General features: G+C 32.3%; 1 protein-coding gene across 11 annotated transcripts in view; it reads right to left on the bottom strand.

Annotated features, from left to right (window-relative positions):
* NBEA (neurobeachin) overlaps window positions 1-19,218 on the bottom strand; it is a 678,500-nt gene that overhangs the window by 435,720 nt on the left and 223,562 nt on the right. For 8 of the 11 annotated variants that reach the window (XM_013044893.2, XM_013044895.2, XM_045069766.1 and 5 more), the window contains 4 exons: window positions 17,206-17,336; window positions 13,959-14,066; window positions 7,939-8,107; window positions 6,375-6,470 (listed from right to left, as the gene is read on the bottom strand). In XM_013044893.2, the coding sequence (XP_012900347.2) occupies window positions 6,375-6,470; window positions 7,939-8,107; window positions 13,959-14,066; window positions 17,206-17,336 (504 nt within the window). The remainder of the gene's footprint in view (window positions 1-6,374; window positions 6,471-7,938; window positions 8,108-13,958; window positions 14,067-17,205; window positions 17,337-19,218) is intronic. The other 3 variants (XM_045069767.1, XM_045069768.1, XM_045069769.1) reach the window with 1 other exon arrangement.

Genomic DNA, 19,218 nt, shown 5'->3' with positions numbered 1-19,218 from the left:
ATTAGACTTAAAATGAAGATTTTATTTATTTGTCAGAGAAACAGAGCACAAGCAGGGAGAGCAGCAGGAAGAGGGAGAAGCAGGCTCCCCACTGAGCAAGAAACCTAATAGGGGACTCGATTCCAGGACCCTGGGACCATGATCTGAGCCTTAAGGCAGATACTTGACTGACCGAGCCATCCAGATGTCCCTGAACTCATCTTTTTGTTGCTGTTTTAAATGTCTCTTCTGTGAAAAGTCATCCCCAACCCACAAATCAAATTAGGTTTCTTATTTTGTAGTTTCTTATAACAGTCTGTAATTTTATTCATAGAATGCAGCAACTTGCAATTATATGTTTAAGTGTGTGGTTTCTATAAATGTATCTACCTTGCAAGAATATTAGTTTCATAAAGACATGGACTCTTTGTTCATTATTATATATTCCCAGCAACTAGGATGTAATAGGAAACCATTCATTTATTCAACAAATATATAATAAAGGAATCATAAAGAAAGAAAGAGTAAATTAGACATGGAAGAAAAGGAAGAAAGAGGAGGGAGAGGCTTTTGTTGGTACATATATTAATACCAAAAACAGACACTTATTTCAAAAAGTTGATGTAAAACTAAGAAATATTTGCTAGGAATACCTGTGCATGATTTTTACCTATAAATAAATACAATATATATTATGCAACATCAGTACCAATAAAAGCTCTATAAGTATTATGATGATGGTGTTTTAGAGTACTTAGAAATTATAATGCATCCACATAATGGATTACAATGGATACATTAAAAATGATTTCAAAAGCAAGAGAAAATAAATTTGTAATACTGAAAAAGTCTGCAGTTGATATGAATGTAATAATTTACTTAAAAAATATTAACTTTATTTCTAAACATACAATAAAAACTTAATGGTAAATATATTTCTATACAAATTATTGGCATAACCTTAATTGTTTCCTTAAGATACAATTCTAAATGTAAAATTACTAGCGTAAGGGTTATAAATATTTTTATGCAATGTAAAGAGCACATCTTTGCATTCTAACCCTTCAGAATTTTGTCCAAATTACAAATTATGAGATACATATATATATATATATATATATATATATATTTGAAGTTTTTTATTACACACACACACACACACACACACACGGAGGGGAGGAAGATGGGCAGACAGAATCTCCAGCAGGGTAGTCTAATGTGGAGCTCTACTTCACGACCTTGATATGATGACCTGAGCCAGAAACCAAGAGTTGGATGTTTAACTGACTGAGCCACACAGGATCAAAGTATATTCTTCCTTCAATATAAATTTGGTTATTAGATTTAAATATATTTTCCTTATCTGTACTATACAATGATTTTCTTCTGTTAACTCTTTTGATGCTTTCTACATGTTTCCCTTAGCGTGATACATTCTTTTAATTGATCTTTAAGAGCTTTCTCTTCATTAAGGCTATTAACTTTCATCACATACATATAAAAGTTCTCTTGTTAGCATTTGTTTGAAATTTGGTTGATATTTTCAGACATGGAAATATATAAAACTTTGATTTAGTCATATCTTCTACTTTAAACTTTAGTTTTTGATGTTACAATTTAAAATACCTTTTTATACAAATATTAACTTTAATTGTCATAAATTATGGTCAGTTTCATTTTTACCTTTAAATTTAATGCACGTGAAGTAGATCTGGCATAATAGATAAGGATATAAATGAACTTTTTCAAATGGTTGCCATTTGCCAAATGATACTTCCATTTGACTAGAAAAGTTGCATTTATAATATGCTATATAACATATACAGTACTATATACTAATATATAGGATACTATATGTAATATACTAGAGGAAACATTCATACAAATTCCAGCTTATTTAGAGACCAATCATGCCATACGCCTCTTCTTTTTTTTTTTTTTAATTTTTATTTTTTATAAACATATATTTTTATCCCCAGGGGTACAGATTCTTTTAGCAGTACTATATTATTTTAACTATTTTATTTACAGTGTTAATTCTTTTCCCTAATAACAAATTGTTAGATGAAAACCAACATACTTATTTTTAAGTTCACCTAAGTATTAACTTTATTCTTATTAAACCTAAATTGAAATGATTAACAGAAAGCTTCTACAGCTTCTAGATTAAGTTATCAATAAAAGTTTCTTGTCCCTATTTTTAAAAAGTTTGAAAATAAAATACATTTTTTTTTAAAGATTTTATTTATTTATTTGACAGACAGAGACCACAAGTAAGCAGAGAGGCAGGCAGAGAGAGAGGAGGAAGCAGGCTCCCCGCCGAGCAGAGAGCCCGATGCGGGGCTCGATCCCAGGACACCGGGACCATGACCCGAGCCGAAGGCAGAGGCTTTAACCCACTGCGCCACCCAGGCGCCCCTAATAAAATACATTTTATGGCTATCATAAAATACATTTTATTTTTAAAAAACTGGTTAGCTTTCTCACTGGCTTACTCATTTACTAACAAATATTTGATATATTAAGTTCTGAGCACCATGCTAGGTCTCAGGGACTATGCTCTTGAAGTACATATTCAATAAGCAACTAAACAAATACATAAATTGTGTCAGTGCAAAAAAGGAAATGAAGATGTAGTGGTAGAGAACAGGCTGGTCATGTGGAGGAAGCTACTCAGCTACAGAAATCAGGGAAGACCTCTGTGAGGTGGGCACCTTCAGGGAGACACCTGAAGGATGAAAATGCACCAGTCGTGCAAAAAATAGGGAAGAAAGCAAACTAAAAACCAGAAACAAAATACAAAGATCAAGAGGCAGGACAGTACTTGTAATTATTAAGGAATGGAGAAGTCTATGTGATATTTTTACTCTAAATGCTACCAAAAAATTAAAAAAAAAAAAAGAACCAATATCACTTACATTTTAAAACAAATTTTAGCAAAATTGCAATAAATCAAATAAAGATCAGTAAAAAAAGAGGTAACTACTTTGGAAGCAATTGTATAATCCAGGTAAATTAGAACTAAAGTAGTATGCCACTGTAAGACATTTTAATTTTGTTCTCTAAATTATAAGAAGCCTTTAGAAACTTTTAGAAAGAAACACTGCTTAATTATATTTGTTATATTGTATATTATAAAATATTTATTATAAGAATGTATAATATTAAATATAAAGTATGTTTCATTATTTTATTATATACATTAGTGTTACTTTTTACTGTCATCAGTTACAGACTAAATGACTAAAGAAAAGAAAGCCAAAGAAGAAACTATGGCAATGCTAAAGAGATGAGACTTTGAACTGAGGGACTATCAAAGATTTAAAAAAAAAAAAAGAGAGAGAGAGAGGCCCGAGAGCTAGTTAAGAACTTTCCAAAAAGCTCAATAATGAGCTGAAAGGAGAAAGTAAAATGTGAAGGAGTTGAAGAGTATTCCAAATCAGTGCTTCTCAAACTATCTGTGAAAATTCACCTTTTTAAAAATCCATCACTGACTGACATTCTGAAAATGAATTTAAAATAATTTTAAAAATTAAGTACACAAAACAAAAACCCAAATGTTTTTGACTCTCTAGAAAAAATAAATTTCAATTTGATCAGAACAAAGATAACATTGGGAAAAGAAAATAATTATAAAACTGTTCATCATGCTGTTCACTGAAAGTATGTGTATAGGTGACCAATATATACAAATGTTATTATACTTGTGACTTTTTCCCATCACAAATCATAAACAAACAAAGTTTTAAGCAGAAGAGTGATTCTCTAAAATACATTCCTATATAAATGTTTTGTACAAACACTGGGAATATAAATATTTAAGGCGATAATGTGACAGTGAGAGCTTTTTGCTTGTTAACTTATCTAATCCAAGTTGAACTGGCAATAATGCCACTCATGGGAATAACATATAGCTAAGCTGTTTTTGTTTTATTTTAATATCGTGCAGAGTAGAGGAAATAGTTTCACAGAGGTATGTTCATGGAATGAAAACTCAGAAAGCTCGGAATATTCATTTTAAGCTTTTATCCAAAATGAAAAGAGAAATGCTGTGTCTTAAAAATTTTCCTCAATGCTCATCAATGCCCAATTCCAGTAACTTATCTTGTATTGTTATAATCAAATACAAATTATATTTCAATGAAAGCAATGAATTCCAATTTGGTGAATCTCTTACATATGAATTTTCTTCTGGTGGAAAATTAAACACAAAACATTCTATCAAATACATAAAATGTCAGGAGATAAATTTTCAAGGATGATCAAAATCAAAATCATCCTTACAGATCAAGATAATTTCTTGATAATTATATTAAATAATAATTTTTAAGTAATAAAAAGTCATAAATCACTTCTAAGATTCTAACTTTTTGTCCTTTGAGCTTTTCTGCTACTAAAAAAACATGTTGCAATCATTCCCCATTTATAACTACTGAATTCATTAAAAATATTTTACAGGTCTGACCAAGAACCAGTTCTACTAGTCTTTAAAGAACGAAATCAAACTGGATTCTTACTCAGTAAGAGTAAACACCAAGAGTTGACTCTTGTTCCAATATCATCAACAAGATTTTTTGACTTTCAATACCCATCACACCATAGAACACCGTACCAGTTATTTATAATCATCTTCCACATTACTACACAGGAAAGAAAATAGCAAATTCACCACAACAGTCTTAAAGTAATTCAAAATTTTATTATGCCAGTAAGAACACTGTGCAGTTGAGCTAATGTTGTTTTCACAAGATTTCTTTGATAAAGAAAGAAGTACATTGATATTCTGATACAGGCTCCTTAATCTGGGTAACTATTCTAGAATATTTTCCAGGCACTATAGCTAAGTCTGTGGAACACCACTACACACACGCACACAAAACCCTCCAGATTTTTAATCTAATCTAATTTAATCTAATTCTTCTTAGTTCATAGCTAGATATTTGTAAGCAATAAAGCTGAAAAGAATTTTTCCTTTATTTCATCATGATGTTCAAATGTTGCACATTTATTGAAAAAAAATCTCTGCCTTCAACCAAGATGTAACAGAAAATAGTTCACTGCTTTATGTGTTCTATAAATTGGTCTTCCATATCATTAGCCAATATAGAGAAAACACTGAACTAGGGTATCATCTGGAGTGCAGGGTCCTCTTTAAACTCATTCAAGTTACTGGAGGAATTCCGTTCTTTGTTGCTGTGGGCTAAGTCCCCCCACTTACTTGCTGACTGCCAGCCACGTAGTGCTCTCAAGCTCATACAAGGTGATTTTAGGTCTCTGAACTGCAGTCACCTTCATCTCAGCAACAAAGAACTTACTTCAAGTCAAATCACTTTCACACTCTCAGTCTCTCTGACTTCCTTTTCATAACCAGTAAGAGAAAACGCTCTGCCTTTATGGTCTTAGGTTATTAGGTCATGGATATGGACAATCACTTTCTCTTAAAACTTTAAACTTTCTAAACTTAAAACTTAAAACTTTCTAAAGCAACTGTGCCATGTAATACAACATAGTCGCAGGAGTAAGATATTCCCAGGAATCATGCAGGGTGTGTACACGGGAACATCTTGGGTGGGGTGGCACAGGGAGAGCAGAATTCGGCTTACTACAATCCTCTGTTTTGCAGAGAATAATCCTATGTCAACCTTACCCAGAGACATCATATCAGCTATTTTATTATTTATCTCTATAAACTCCAACTGATTCTTTAAAAAAAAAAAAATTCCTTTTTTTTCCCCTCATTACATTCACTATTTCTTTTAAACTGAAAAACATTTTAAACATACTTATAATAGCTGTTTTAATGTTCTTATCTGGCAAGTCTGCCATCTGTCATTTCTGAATCTGTTTCTATTGAAGTAGTTTTTCCCCTTGCTTATATATCACATTTTCCTGATTCTTCTCATGTTTAATAATTTTTTTTTATTGAATGCTTAACATTGAATTTTATGTTGTTTGTTGAAGAACTTTATGTAGTCCTTTAAAGAGAGGTAGAACTTTGCTCTGACAGAAAGTAAAGTAACTTAGAGATCAATTTAATATTTTCAAGGCTTGTTTTTAAGTTTTTTTTTTCTTGTGAGTCTACAGCAGCCTTCCTTTCAGGGCTATTTTAGTCCCACTACTAAGGTGTGACTCTTCTGCAATCTCTAGTGAATGCTACCACTGTGAATATTCTTAAAAATATAATTAAATATCCTTAATTTGCAGATGATATAAAGAAATACAAATATAAAAACTGTATTTTGCTTTCAAGAGCCAAATGTAAATACAACATATCATATCTCCATGAAACCTGAAGTGAATACTTGTTTATAAACAATTACATTATGGATATTTATTGTAGAACAATTAATGAAATACAAATACCCAAACAGGTCAGGAGATGAGGTCAATATTACCTTTGTAAAATGAGTGGGCAAAGCTCTGCTCAGGAATTAACTTGGCAAGGAATCCATGGTTCAAACTTGGATGAGGGATAGATGGTATGACCACAACTGTAGAGAAAATCATGGAATCAAATTTGAGCCAGCATGTAACAACCTGCAACATGGTCCACTGGAGATCCATGACAACTCTGTATTATTGCAACATGCAAACAGTACTAGCAATAAAGACTGCATCTCTGGGGAAAGGAAAAAGGCTATGTATTAAGAGAAAGGAGAAATCAGACACTTGTTAAGTAGAGTAATTTTGGCAACATACAGGAAGACATACACATACAAAATCAGAACTGGAAGGCTGACTACAGTATTGCTTGTTTTATACATATAAAGCTGATACGAATGCATTAAAAATGAAGCAAAAGTTGATTAACATAATAGAGTCTTAGTGTTTTAAGTGGTGTTTTAAGACATAAACTGGAATGGTAGGATAATGTTTAATTTGAAGAATAAAGTTAAAAGTATACTATGATGAAGTAACATCATGTTTATGTGTTCAAAGTAAATACTGCATGCAACAATAAAGTATTATAGTTAAAACATAATCCATATTTCCACAAAAGCAAGGTAAAGGAGATATGATATGCTCAGGGAAAACAAGATGCAGAGATTTGACCACTAATTTCTACTCACTTTTTAAAATATCCATTTTACTTATATGTCATATACATTTATTTAGGAAAGACAATTTCAGCTACAAATTTGTCCAGTGGCATATGAAATAACCACTAGGTTACCAAGGATACATTGCAAAAAACCAAGAAACAATCTTGATATAAACACATGGCAGGAAATGCAACTGATAGAAGGCACCCTGTGATATTAAAATACTAGCTACCAGAAAATATATTTATTATTTTCAAGCAGAGTAGGCAAAGCTGATAATGCAAGAACTCCCACAACATGAACACCTTCTCTAAATAAGAGAGATAATATGATCCAAGATGGTTCATTGTTGTCTTTAAGTCTTTAGTTTTATTTAAAGGAACTTTGGTATAAAGTTTAGAATGTATGTTGGCTTATTATGAATCTCTGACAGAATATTTAGATATTTAAATAACTATAAAGAGCAAAAGAAATACAGAGAAAGAGAGAGAGAGAGAGAGAATAAGCCAGCAAGAAAGTAGCTATCTTTAAACTTGGCGGTAATAATTTATATTTTGGCTTATTCTTGGTCTTGAACTACTGTATAAGAATCTCCTACTTTCATGTTCATAATAGTTAAAAAGTAGTATATTTAAAATGTATCAGTTATTTGCATCTTAAATAGTAAATGACTTGTATTAATATATGGAAAACACTAAAACCCAAACAGCACTGATAAAATGAGAATATAGCAAATATCGTAGAAATTCACACATTTTTGTGGAATTAAAGAGTATTAAATTGGTATTTACATACCACCTACTTATAAATACTTAAGGTGATCATCAGTAGGACTAGTTTAAAACTGGGTGTAAAAATAAAACGAAAAGGAGATGAATGATGATAAAAATTCAAATAACTAAGAAAAAAATAGTACCTGTACTTGTTGGCGAATTTATTTCTTGTCTGATGTTTCTACCTTGTTGGCTTCCAGTTCTTGCAGTCTCTCGCTGGGGTTCTAATATGTCACGGTACTTGGAAACCATCAGAACCGAAATGAAGTAAACAACAGCTAGAGCTAAGAACTGTGCCTGCTTGCTATCATCCTGTGTAAAATAAAAAGGCAGTTCTGACATTCAAATTTTTAAAGTTATCAGTGTACAAGAAACTACTATTTCATTTTCTTTATGGAGGCAAAACATGACATTTAACTTTTACTAAAACTTTTAAGTATACATTGTTATTTAATTAGTATCTTATAGGTATAAATATAAAATTCCAGAAATATATCATGAGTCACAGATTGAAATTTAATTTCAAAAAATGAGAACCTTAAAATTTTGCTGAATAGGCCACAAAATTTTATTCTTTGTTCTTGTCACCATCACTGTCTGTTACGTCCATAACAATAAAGTAGGTATTTTTATAAAATATACAGAAAGCAGAAGGCTGAAAGAATAATATCTGGATAAAAATCAATAGTTCCAAATGTTATAATTTTAAAAATGAATAGAATAAAATTATAATTGAGATACATATACAATTCTATCATATTACTACCTTAAAATACTGTACAAGTACAAAATAGGGGAAACAAACAATGGGGGAACAGAAAACATAAACTTTATACAAGCTCAACAGGAGCTGGAAGTGTGATATGGCAGCTTAAGAAATGCTAATCCAACTTCTGACTACTTAAATAGATAAAAATAAGTGACAGGCCCACACTGGGAAAATGATCTCTAAAACACTGCCAATATTTGAGACTTTGAACTTCAAAAGCTCATGACAAAATGGGAGTTTTTCCAGTGCAACAAATTGGTAAAATGTATGAAAACAACTGGTGAAGTTAGGATACAGAGAGAATAGTTTCAAAAAAGCAGAATGCAGGGGCACCTGGGTGGCTCAGCTGGTTGAACGTCTGACTCTTAATTTCAGCTCAGTCATGGTCTCAGGGTCTTGGACTCCACCCTCACAGGGGAGTCTACCTGAGATTCTCTTTGGCCCTCTTCCTTTGCCCCCACCCACACCCCTTCTCTTTCTTTTTCTAATAAATCTTAAAAAAAAAAAAGAAAGAAAGAAAAGCAGACTGCAGTCTAGTAGAAAAAATAACTCTCTAAGTAAACTTTGTAAACTATAAAGAGTTGTATGCAACCTTGAAAGCCTAGATAACTATATCATAAGGGAAAAATTGATAAAGAAGCAAACATAACCTCTAATACTACTTTGAAACTAGCCTGGATCGAAGGCATCAAATGTAAATGGTTATAATACCCTTTTTCTAAGCTAGGTAAAGGTAGATCCTTCAAACCAGAACTGCAAGTCATTACTGTGTCCCCCAGATAACAGATAAAAAATAGAATGATATGAATATGGAAAGCGAATATGCATTAAAGTGTAGCAACTCCATTAAAGGCACTTTATATTTTTACTTCATTTAGTAAAATGCAAACAAGATTCAGAATGTATGTGCCTTTTGTCTTTTGTCAGAAAAGAAAGCAAACAAGAAATATATAGTAATAATTTAATACTGTGAAATGGTATTAGTACAGAAAAATACCAAAACAGATTAAATTTGTTCTAAAATATTATAAATTTAGTATTTCATATTCTGAGGGTGACAGCTTTCCTATAGTTTCTTATAAAGTGTTTGAAATGCATACTCTGTTCACTATAATGCTGATGGGATAAATATACAGAGAAGGGACAAAATAAAATACTTAAATTATTTATTATAAAGGAAAATGAGGTGCAATCCTATCGACAAAGATACTGACCAGGAATAAATTCAAACACAGCTCAAACTGTGATAGACTGTGATATTCTACAACATTTACATTTCTACCACTGGAAACTCAATGCGAGGCAATTAAAAAGCATGTGTGGAATGAATGCATGTTAACTACAAAGCTGCCGAGTTGCAAACAACAGATATTGTGAAGTGTCCTAGCCAAGCTAAAATCTCCCATATGTATGACATGAAAACAGCTGACTTTTCTTTTCAAATCCAGATCTGCAAACCAATTGTGCTGCTTATTCCCAGCTCTTTCTTTAAAAATGAAGTACAACATCTGGAGAACTAAATTTTTATACAAATTAATTGCTTGCCTATATATTTTATTATTATGAAGACATAAACTCTTATGTTTCTCCCATCTGCTAAAGAAATGGGTCCCTCCACTATTCAATCTTGAATCAATAATATAATTAACTCTTAAATCCTTTAAAAATTTTAAAGCTTCGGGCTCCTGGGTGGCTCAGTGGATTAAAGCCTCTTTTTTTCTTTTTTAAGATTTTATTTATTTATTTGACAGAAATCACAAGCAGGCAGAGAGGCAGGCAGAGAGAGAGAGGGAGAAGCAGGCTTCCCGCTGAGCAGAGAGCCTGATGTGGGGCTCGATCCCAGGACCCTGGGACCATGACCTGAGCCAAAGCCAGAGGCTTTAACCCACTGAGCCACCCAGGAGCTCCAATAAATAAAATCTTTACAAAAAAAATTTTTTAAACTTCAACTAGGATGTTAAAAACTTTTTTTTCAAATTTTAAGGGTTAAAATTATTTCAGTTTATATAATTTTGTATTTAAGGGACAAGTATAGAAGAATAATGTATTTGCTTTCAAATTTTAGTTTACTGGGGAAACACTGAAAACAATGTTGATTTTTATTTTATTTTATTTAACAATGATGATAAGTCTAATTTTATTTCTTACACATAACAAATTTTGCCATGTAAAGCTTTGGCCTAGATTTAAACAGTTCATGTGAGTTTAAGTCAGCAAATGTCTTCAAAACAGAAAATAAACAAAAGCAAGATATATAGTCATTTATTACATATTATAGGCATGTATATAAAATGTACACATATTTTTCCTTAAAAACATAATTTTTGATCTCATTTGTTTGTAAAATCAAGGCAATTAAAAATGACTGATGATTCACAAAATTTTCAAAGCCAAGTAGAATTCTTAGCATGATATCTGCAATTGACTCTAAAATATATCAACTGTCAAAAGCCAACAGGTGATGGGAGGAGCGCACTCATTGTGCACTCTACTAGGTGCTGTAGAGAAGTGTTGGATCACTATATTGTACACCTGAAACTAATATTAAACTAAGAATCTAAACAAAAACTTAATAAATAAATAAATAATAAATAAACAAAAGTGAAAAAGGTATTTCAGAATCTATGAAATATGGTGGTAAAAAAAAGAATACTTTGGAAAGGTCTACCTTAAAGTTCTCACCACCTCATACTACCTGGGTGATCTTAACATTTCTGAGTCTTAAGTTTCTCTTAACTCTTAAATGGAAGCTTATGATAATACATGTTAATTGTCTAAAACACATTATAAACTCAAGGAACACAAGTTATATTACCTTAATGGTATTTGGAAGGTACCTCTGGGAACACTTAATTCCCATCCTTCAGGAAGAAAGCTAGGCACCATTGCTGAGTTATCCAACATATTTAACATCCAGAAGTCTTAGAAAATATTATCATAATCTACCATAATAACCAAGGCAGAATTCACTAACAATTTAAACATAATGTTACACTTAACATAAACCCTTCTATGTTAGATCTGAGTGTGCCTCTTGGAGATGAGGATATGCTCCATGTTTTAATCATTCTTCATTTGAAAAACATTCTTTCTACAGCATATTGTTTCAGGGTGAATAGTTATAATTTCTAAATGATAGACCTGTTAGTGATTTTTTTTTCCAAGTCTGGATTAGAGTCCAGATTGTTGTAAGACTCTCACATCATGATTTTTATACTGTCATGCATTTTATTTCCATTTTTAAAAAGTTACTTTATTATTTATTAATTACAAAAGAAATATGGGTTTACAACAGAACTTTTGAAAACACAAAAAAGTAAAAAGACTAAGATACCAAATAAAAATTGTTTACCTGGAGATAATCATTAGTAGCACTTGGTATACTTTTTCTAGTCTTTTTTTTTTTTTTAAGATTTCATTCATTCATGACAGAGAAGAGAGGGAGAGAGGGAACACAAGCACAGAGATGCTGCAGAGGGAGAAGCAGGATCTCTGCAGAACAGGGAGCCTGATATGGGACTCAATCCCAGGACACTGGGATCCTGACCTGAGCTGAAGGCAGATGCTTAACAACTGAGCCACTCAGGCGCCCCTCTAGTCTTCTATTTTTAAAGGCACACATGTACATGTACATACACTCAACATAAAAATGTAGTATTTGTGTAATATAAGTAACTTTTGTGTACTGATGCTTTCCCTTAAAATATATCATGACCATTTCTCTATGCCACAAAATTTCCCTCGCAAATACTGTTTTATGGCTGCATAGTGTCCCACACAATGAATAGACTATGATCTACTAAGCTGAAACTTTGTGAGATATTTGCAACATTGCCAACCTTTCTGTAGGCATCTTTGATGAGCACATGAAGTCAAATTACTTCTGGGTAGAACCAAAAGGTCATAGGACATCTCACAGGGTGTCAATATTTGTAAGAGTTTTAACACATAATGCTAACTAACTATTTAGAAAGTTTATCCAATTTAAACATCTACCAGTGCTATATAACAGAACATGTTTCAATGCACCCTTGCAATGCTGGGTATTATTATTTAAAATTTTTTATTTATCTAATACTAAAAATATCTCACTTATTTTAATTTGCATTCCTTTGACTATTAGTAATCCTGACTTCATCATTTATTTGTTACCTTATCTTTTATAGTTTATGCCCACTATCTAATTTTCTGTTGGTATGTTTATAATTTTTCTAGTAATTTATAAGAAAAGATACATATTAAAGAGAGTGAAAATTTTTTGTTGCATCTACTTACCATGCAGTATTATGCTGTGTGACTTACATATGCTTTAGCTACTTCCTAAAGTACAAAGTACTCATCCAATTTATTGTTAAATATAAATTTAAAATACAGACTTTCTTACTCTTGATCTCAGGTTCATGAATTCAAGCCCCATATTGGACATGGAACATACTTAAAATAATTAAATAAACTTTCTTCTGTTTCATAAATCATCAATTAAAATAAGAAAAACAGAATGCAAAGTAGCTGGAAAATAATAACTATGTTAAGGAGTAATGTCAATATTGAATCTGCTGCGAAATACTATATACATCTCTACATGATTTGTGAAAAGTCCAATCTTATCTTCACTTGAATAAGTGATCATATAGCTGGGTGTTCCAAGAAACTATTTCCATAAGTTATCTTTTCCTTAAGCTTTACAAATCTACTTTTGTAACTCAAATTCTCATAAATACCTATTATTTTTAAAATGTAGATCTTCTTTCAAAAGTAAATTGCTGCCCCTCAAAAAAGTAATTGCCTTTCACCTTAGTAAATTATTCCCTTTCATCCATACTACAAGGCACATTGATAATAACAAAATAGTACCTAGAAATGGAGCAAGGAATACAAAAGAAAAAATGTAGGTGATTCAACACAAAGTGAATCATAATTTTTCAAGGTTATCCCTAGTCTTAGTATACACAGAACTAAATCAAAATTTCACATCATCTAAAAAAAATGAGATCTATCAATGAGCTTTCAGAGAAAGCAAAAACTCAATCATTCTACAATCAGAAGTATGTTCTAAACCTCTAATTCCTGACATTAGGACATTTAGTTGTAATTTCAGCTTTCTTTTTTTTTTTTTAAAGATTTTATTTATTTATTTGAGAGATAGAAATCACAAGTAGGCAGAGAGGCAGGAAGAGAGAGAGGAGGAAGCAGGCTCCCTGCTGAGCAGAGAGCCTGTTGCGAGGCCCGATCCTAGGACCCTGCGTTCATGACCTGAGCTGAAGGCAGAGGTTTTAACCCACTGAGCCACCCAGGCTCCCCTGTAATTTCAGCTTTCTTATAAAATTTAAATTATTTTACACAAATGACAGTGGAAGATTTTTTTCCCTGGGAAATCAAGCAGGTATAACTTACCACATCCCGAAAGACGACGGCACGAAGACGATTAATATCAACATCCTGAAGAAGTCTATCAGGATCTTTAATAGGAGAAAGGTTACCTGGAACACTTTCTAATGGGGTCTTAAAAAAGAAAGAGAATTGTTAAAAAGAAAATAGCATAATGCAGAAAGGAGAGTAATTTCTAGTATCTTCAGGTATTTCATGAGCCATGGTCTTTACCTCCCTATCACTGAGTAACATTTATTGACAATATCATTCTATTACAAGACACTTTTTCTGTTCTCCTCTCTACTCTTGTCACAGTTTCACTTACTTGTAGGGTTCTTGTTTTTCAACACCACAGCTACCACAACAGACTCAGAAAAGTAGACTGAGGTGGAAAAGAGACGGATCTTGGACTTCTGAGAGTTTGAGCTTAAACTCTGCTGTGTAGCCTTGGACTTGTTACTAAAATTTTCTGAGCCTCACTTTTCCAATATCTACTTAATAGATCTCTTTGAGTCACTTGATTCATTTATCCATCATGCCTTTACAACATATGAGATTACTATATTATACTACATGAGATTTTATACATATAAATATGTTATATCTATGAAAAGCTAAAAAAGGCAAACAAAAATCAAGCTTTAATATTAAAGCTGAAAAACATAAAAGGTCATAACCACCAAAAATCCTTTTTAAAGCTGAAGATACAAAAACTGACAAATTTTAAGTAATGTACCACACAGCAAACTGGTCAAAGAGCCAGGCTCCCTGAAATTCAGTCTAGTACTTCATTACTTATACAATATTTTAAGAATTGTTTGGATTAAATTAGGTCATATAGAGTACCAAATACAATTCCTGCAAACAGAGTAACTTGTTACCCTAATAAAAATAAATAAGCTTCCTTTTAAATCTTCTACACACTTCAATTATGATATTTCACTCTTAATAAGATGTTTGATTCCTCTGCAGCACAGGATAGTGAAAAGAACATGGCTAAGTTATTTGGTTTCCATTATAATTCCACAACTTACCAGCCATATGACTTTAGGTGAGATATTAACCTCTCTGGACATCAGCTATATGATTTAAATGATAAGTTAATAATAATATTTATCACAAGATGATTAAAGAAAATAACACATTGTTTACAGCAGAGATGAAAAGAACACATTTTACAGCTTAGATGAAGAAATATATGAATACTTTAACTTATATGTATCATTTTACATTTTAAAAAGTGTTTTTACAACCATAATTGAATTTAGGGTAAAGCTTATATTATTACTCCTTTTTACAAAGTATAGAAAGTGGGGCCCAATGAAGATGTATGACTCTTACAAGTCTACACGGATTAGTATTACATCAAAATTATCCATGGTTTACTTACTAAAGTCACATAAAAATGCATAAACACAGGGAGATAAAAGAAAACCCTCATTTGCTAGGTCCACTGACTCCCTTTCTTGAAATGTGTTTTCTTACAAAGTCCACTTTTCCTCTAATATTTCTGTATCTATCACTTATTAACCATTTCTTGTTGCCAAGGTTCTTTCTAAAGAGATAGTGACTAGCTCAACTAAATTACCACAAAATTCCTTCATGTTGGACTTTCTCTCCATGTTCTGTAATCAGAAAAATAGTTGGTTTGACAGTGTTGAAAAATTCCCTATTATCTAGTGAATTAGCTACAGATTCCTTTAAGATCAAAGTTCTCAAAAATACTAATTTATTTATTCATTTCATGAGTATATAGACCCAATAGAGGAAAATTAGTATTAATTGAAAGTTCACTGTGTGTCAGGAATTAACTAAGAACTTTAATTACTGTTTTTCATTTAGTTCATATAAACGCCTTGTAAATTAATATTTGCATCCATTTTAAAGACTGGAAAACTGAGGCACAGGAGACTAAGGAATTTGTTTCGGGTCACAAAACTAGTTATGGGGTAGAGCCAGCATAAAAATTCAGACTTCTTTGATTCTAGAGTTAGTGCTCTCTTAACAAAGTACTGCCAGTGCTGTACATACATGCTCTGGAATTCCAAAGATGTGGAAGATATGCACATGCCCTCAAGTAACTTACAATCTACTACGCCTACACATAACATGAGGCATTCTTGCTGAAATGTTCATATTTCATTTTCTAAGCAATGGAGAACCCTTTGGAGACTTGTTAACAATAAAATATGGTCTGATTATTGTAGAAATGTTTTCTGATAGACGTGAAAAAGAGGCTACAATATAGATATATTAAATATGTGGTTGTTCTGTTTGAAAGTTACAGAAGTTTGAAGCCATAGAAATATTTAAATGAATTAAACTTATATTTCATGTCTTCGCTTACTGAGCAGAAAAAACGTTTCTCAGTATCAAACATCTAATTACAAGTGTAGTGTGTGATATGATACACACACAGTTTTATGAAAATATCAAATAGAGGAAACCTTAGATTGGGGTGGTTATAAGGCTATCTGAAAACATTTTCCCAAAAAGTAGCACTTAAGCTGACGCCAAGAGCTGAATGAAATTTAACTGGATGAAAAGTAAGGATGGACCCTTCAAGTAAAGGGAAACTATGAAAAAGTCTGAAGGCAAAAAAAAACCAAAACCCAAAACAAAAAAAAACCTCTGATGAACTAAATAAAGTCTATCATGTGACTAAAATGGCAAAAACAATGGGAAAGGGAATACAAGTTGCAGTTGGAGAAGTAAGCCAGCGTCAGTCATGGAGGACCATAAAAGTCATGTTAAAAAAGTCATGATAAAACTCTGGATGTGATGCAAAGGGTTAATTAAACTTGTGATAAAGAGCTAATTTAAAATGAGAATTACTGGTATATTCCAAAATAGACTATTCACTCATTTCCTGGGCATTCAATATATGTGTTTAATATTATGGGAGTATCCATCACCAAAAACATATCCACTTAAAAAGCATAATCCACATATTGAGCTCTGTGAAAGTACATTTAACTATGAAAAATAGTAATAACTAAGAACTTTCAGAACTATGTACACTGATATCCTTATAAAAAACCCTATGAAGTAGAAATTATTAGTACCTTCATTTAATAAAGAATGCAAGTCTCAGAGAGGTTAAATAATCTTGGTAACACAATTATGAAGAAGAAAAGCCAGCATCAAAGAAGCCTACAGTTGTCCAATTACCAAATGTTTGCTCTTTCATTACAAATACCATGTTACTTTTCTCTCACACTTAAACAAATTTTAGAGTACATGATATTGAACATAGAAAATGCTTTATTACCTTTGAAGCTGCTGTGGCGGTCACACTTTGGGGAACTTCCTGAGGTTTACTACTGCCATGGGAAGATTTGCTCCCCCTATCTCTCTGTCTCTGCCGACATTCTAAACAGTTTCTCACAGCAACACAACAAACTATTTAAAAACCAAAAGCATATTATTAATATAAATGCTTGACTCTGACATGTTGAAAAGAGTTGCTAACTTTTTTTCTTTCTTTCCATTTTCTCCATTCATTATTCCTAGATAAAATATTTTTTAAATTATGAAATACAGTAATGAAAAGTACATTTAAAACATGTATAGTTAAAAAACAAAAACAAAAACAACATACCCATACACTACCAATCAATCGCAGGAACAGAATATTACTGAAGTTCCCACTATATGCCTTCCTTATTCTATCTCCCTCCATCATTTAAAATTCTGAATTTCACAGATAAACAAAAATTTTTTGAAACTTCATATTCACATTTGATAAACTGTTTTGATTGGTAAGACTTCTTTAGTAGCATGACTACTTGGTGACTCTACGGAGCACAGCTCCCTATTTCAGGAAGTGACAGAACACCACCATGCAGTCCATCTCACAAGTTCCAACCCACCTTTCTGCATGATGGGAAAGTCGACAGCCTTGTCAATAAGCATTCCATACATATAAGCTTTTCACTTATTTACTTATTTTAAGAAGTCCTATTCATATAGTAATAAACATTACAAGTTCTGGAATCTGACCACCTGAATTTTACTCTTGGCTCTGACCCTTATGAGCTGTGTGATCTTGGGCCAGCAGCTTAAGCTACGTGTGCCTCAGTTTCCTCATAAGTAAAATGAATATAAACATAGTAACCTCCTTACGGGATTGCTGTGGGGATTTATGGAATTGATATTTTTATAAAGTGCTTAGAACAGTAGACAGCACATATTGATATATTATTGCTTCATTATTATTCACTTATAAAACTTTCCTGTAGATGACAAAAAAGCAAATCAGCTAGGAAATATTGGGATAAAAATGAAATTACTTTGAAATATATTCAGAAATAAAAGCTCAGAATAACCAAATAAATGCTAGTTTTAAGATACTGAGGTATTTTAAACATTTCTCTGTTTCAGAGTTCACTGTCCGCTATTGTTAATTATCAAAGGATATGTCCATACTGGCCACAGTAAATTACCCCACACCTACTGGTTGTCAGAGAGATCTCAATGTGATCAGTCTCTCCATTATAGTGAGTATGAAGTGATTCCACTTAACCTGCCCGACTTTAAAAAATGCAAAAGAAAACAAGTAGGTTTCATTCCATCATTCTTAAAGCAAGTTATTATTCCTACCTTGGATCAGAACAATTTATCTGAAACTATACATGTGTAGATTCGTATATAATTTTAAAAGTTATGTTTAAAAAGAGTACACATCAGAAATGTCCTTCCTATTTAATGCCTTACTTTCTTGTGTTGTACTCCTGCTCCAAGGCTAGGATAAAAACAATTGCTTTCTGGTCCCTTATAAAGTCTAAGTAGTATACAAAAATTTCTCCTTTAAGAAAGGTAGGCTATATAGGGCACCTGGGTGGCTCAGTGGGTTAAAGCCTCTGCCTTCGGCTCAGGTCATGATCCCAGGGTCCTGGGATCGAGCCCTGCATCGGGCTCTCTGCTCAGCAGGGAGCCTGCTTCCTCCTCTCTCTCTCTGCTTGCCTCTCTGCCTACCTGTGATCTCTGTCAAATAAATAAATAAAATCTTTAAAAAAAAAAAAAAAGAAAGGTAAGCTATAGAAGAATGGATGTAAAGAGATGGATTAAATTTACTAAGAGTTTTCAGTGCTAATTTTTCTTTGTGACACGGGATCGTAAATGAACAGTATAGGTATAGTAATGTTTGTTAGTGTTAACTGCTTACTCTGAGAAACAGTGACACTGGCATAGTCAGCTTTATCCTTTGGCATTCTGTGTATAAAAACTATGTCACTGGTCTTCTGACATATTTGTGGGTCAGGACAACTATCAACTATGGTAC

The sequence above is a fragment of the Mustela putorius genome, unplaced genomic scaffold (genome assembly GCF_011764305.1).
Source record: "Mustela putorius furo isolate JIRA1106 unplaced genomic scaffold, ASM1176430v1.1 tig00003942_pilon_pilon_pilon, whole genome shotgun sequence".
Taxonomy (NCBI): Eukaryota; Metazoa; Chordata; class Mammalia; order Carnivora; family Mustelidae; genus Mustela; species Mustela putorius.
The sequence above is the reverse complement of the archived record's forward strand: the minus strand, read 5'-3'. Positions and strand labels throughout refer to the sequence as shown.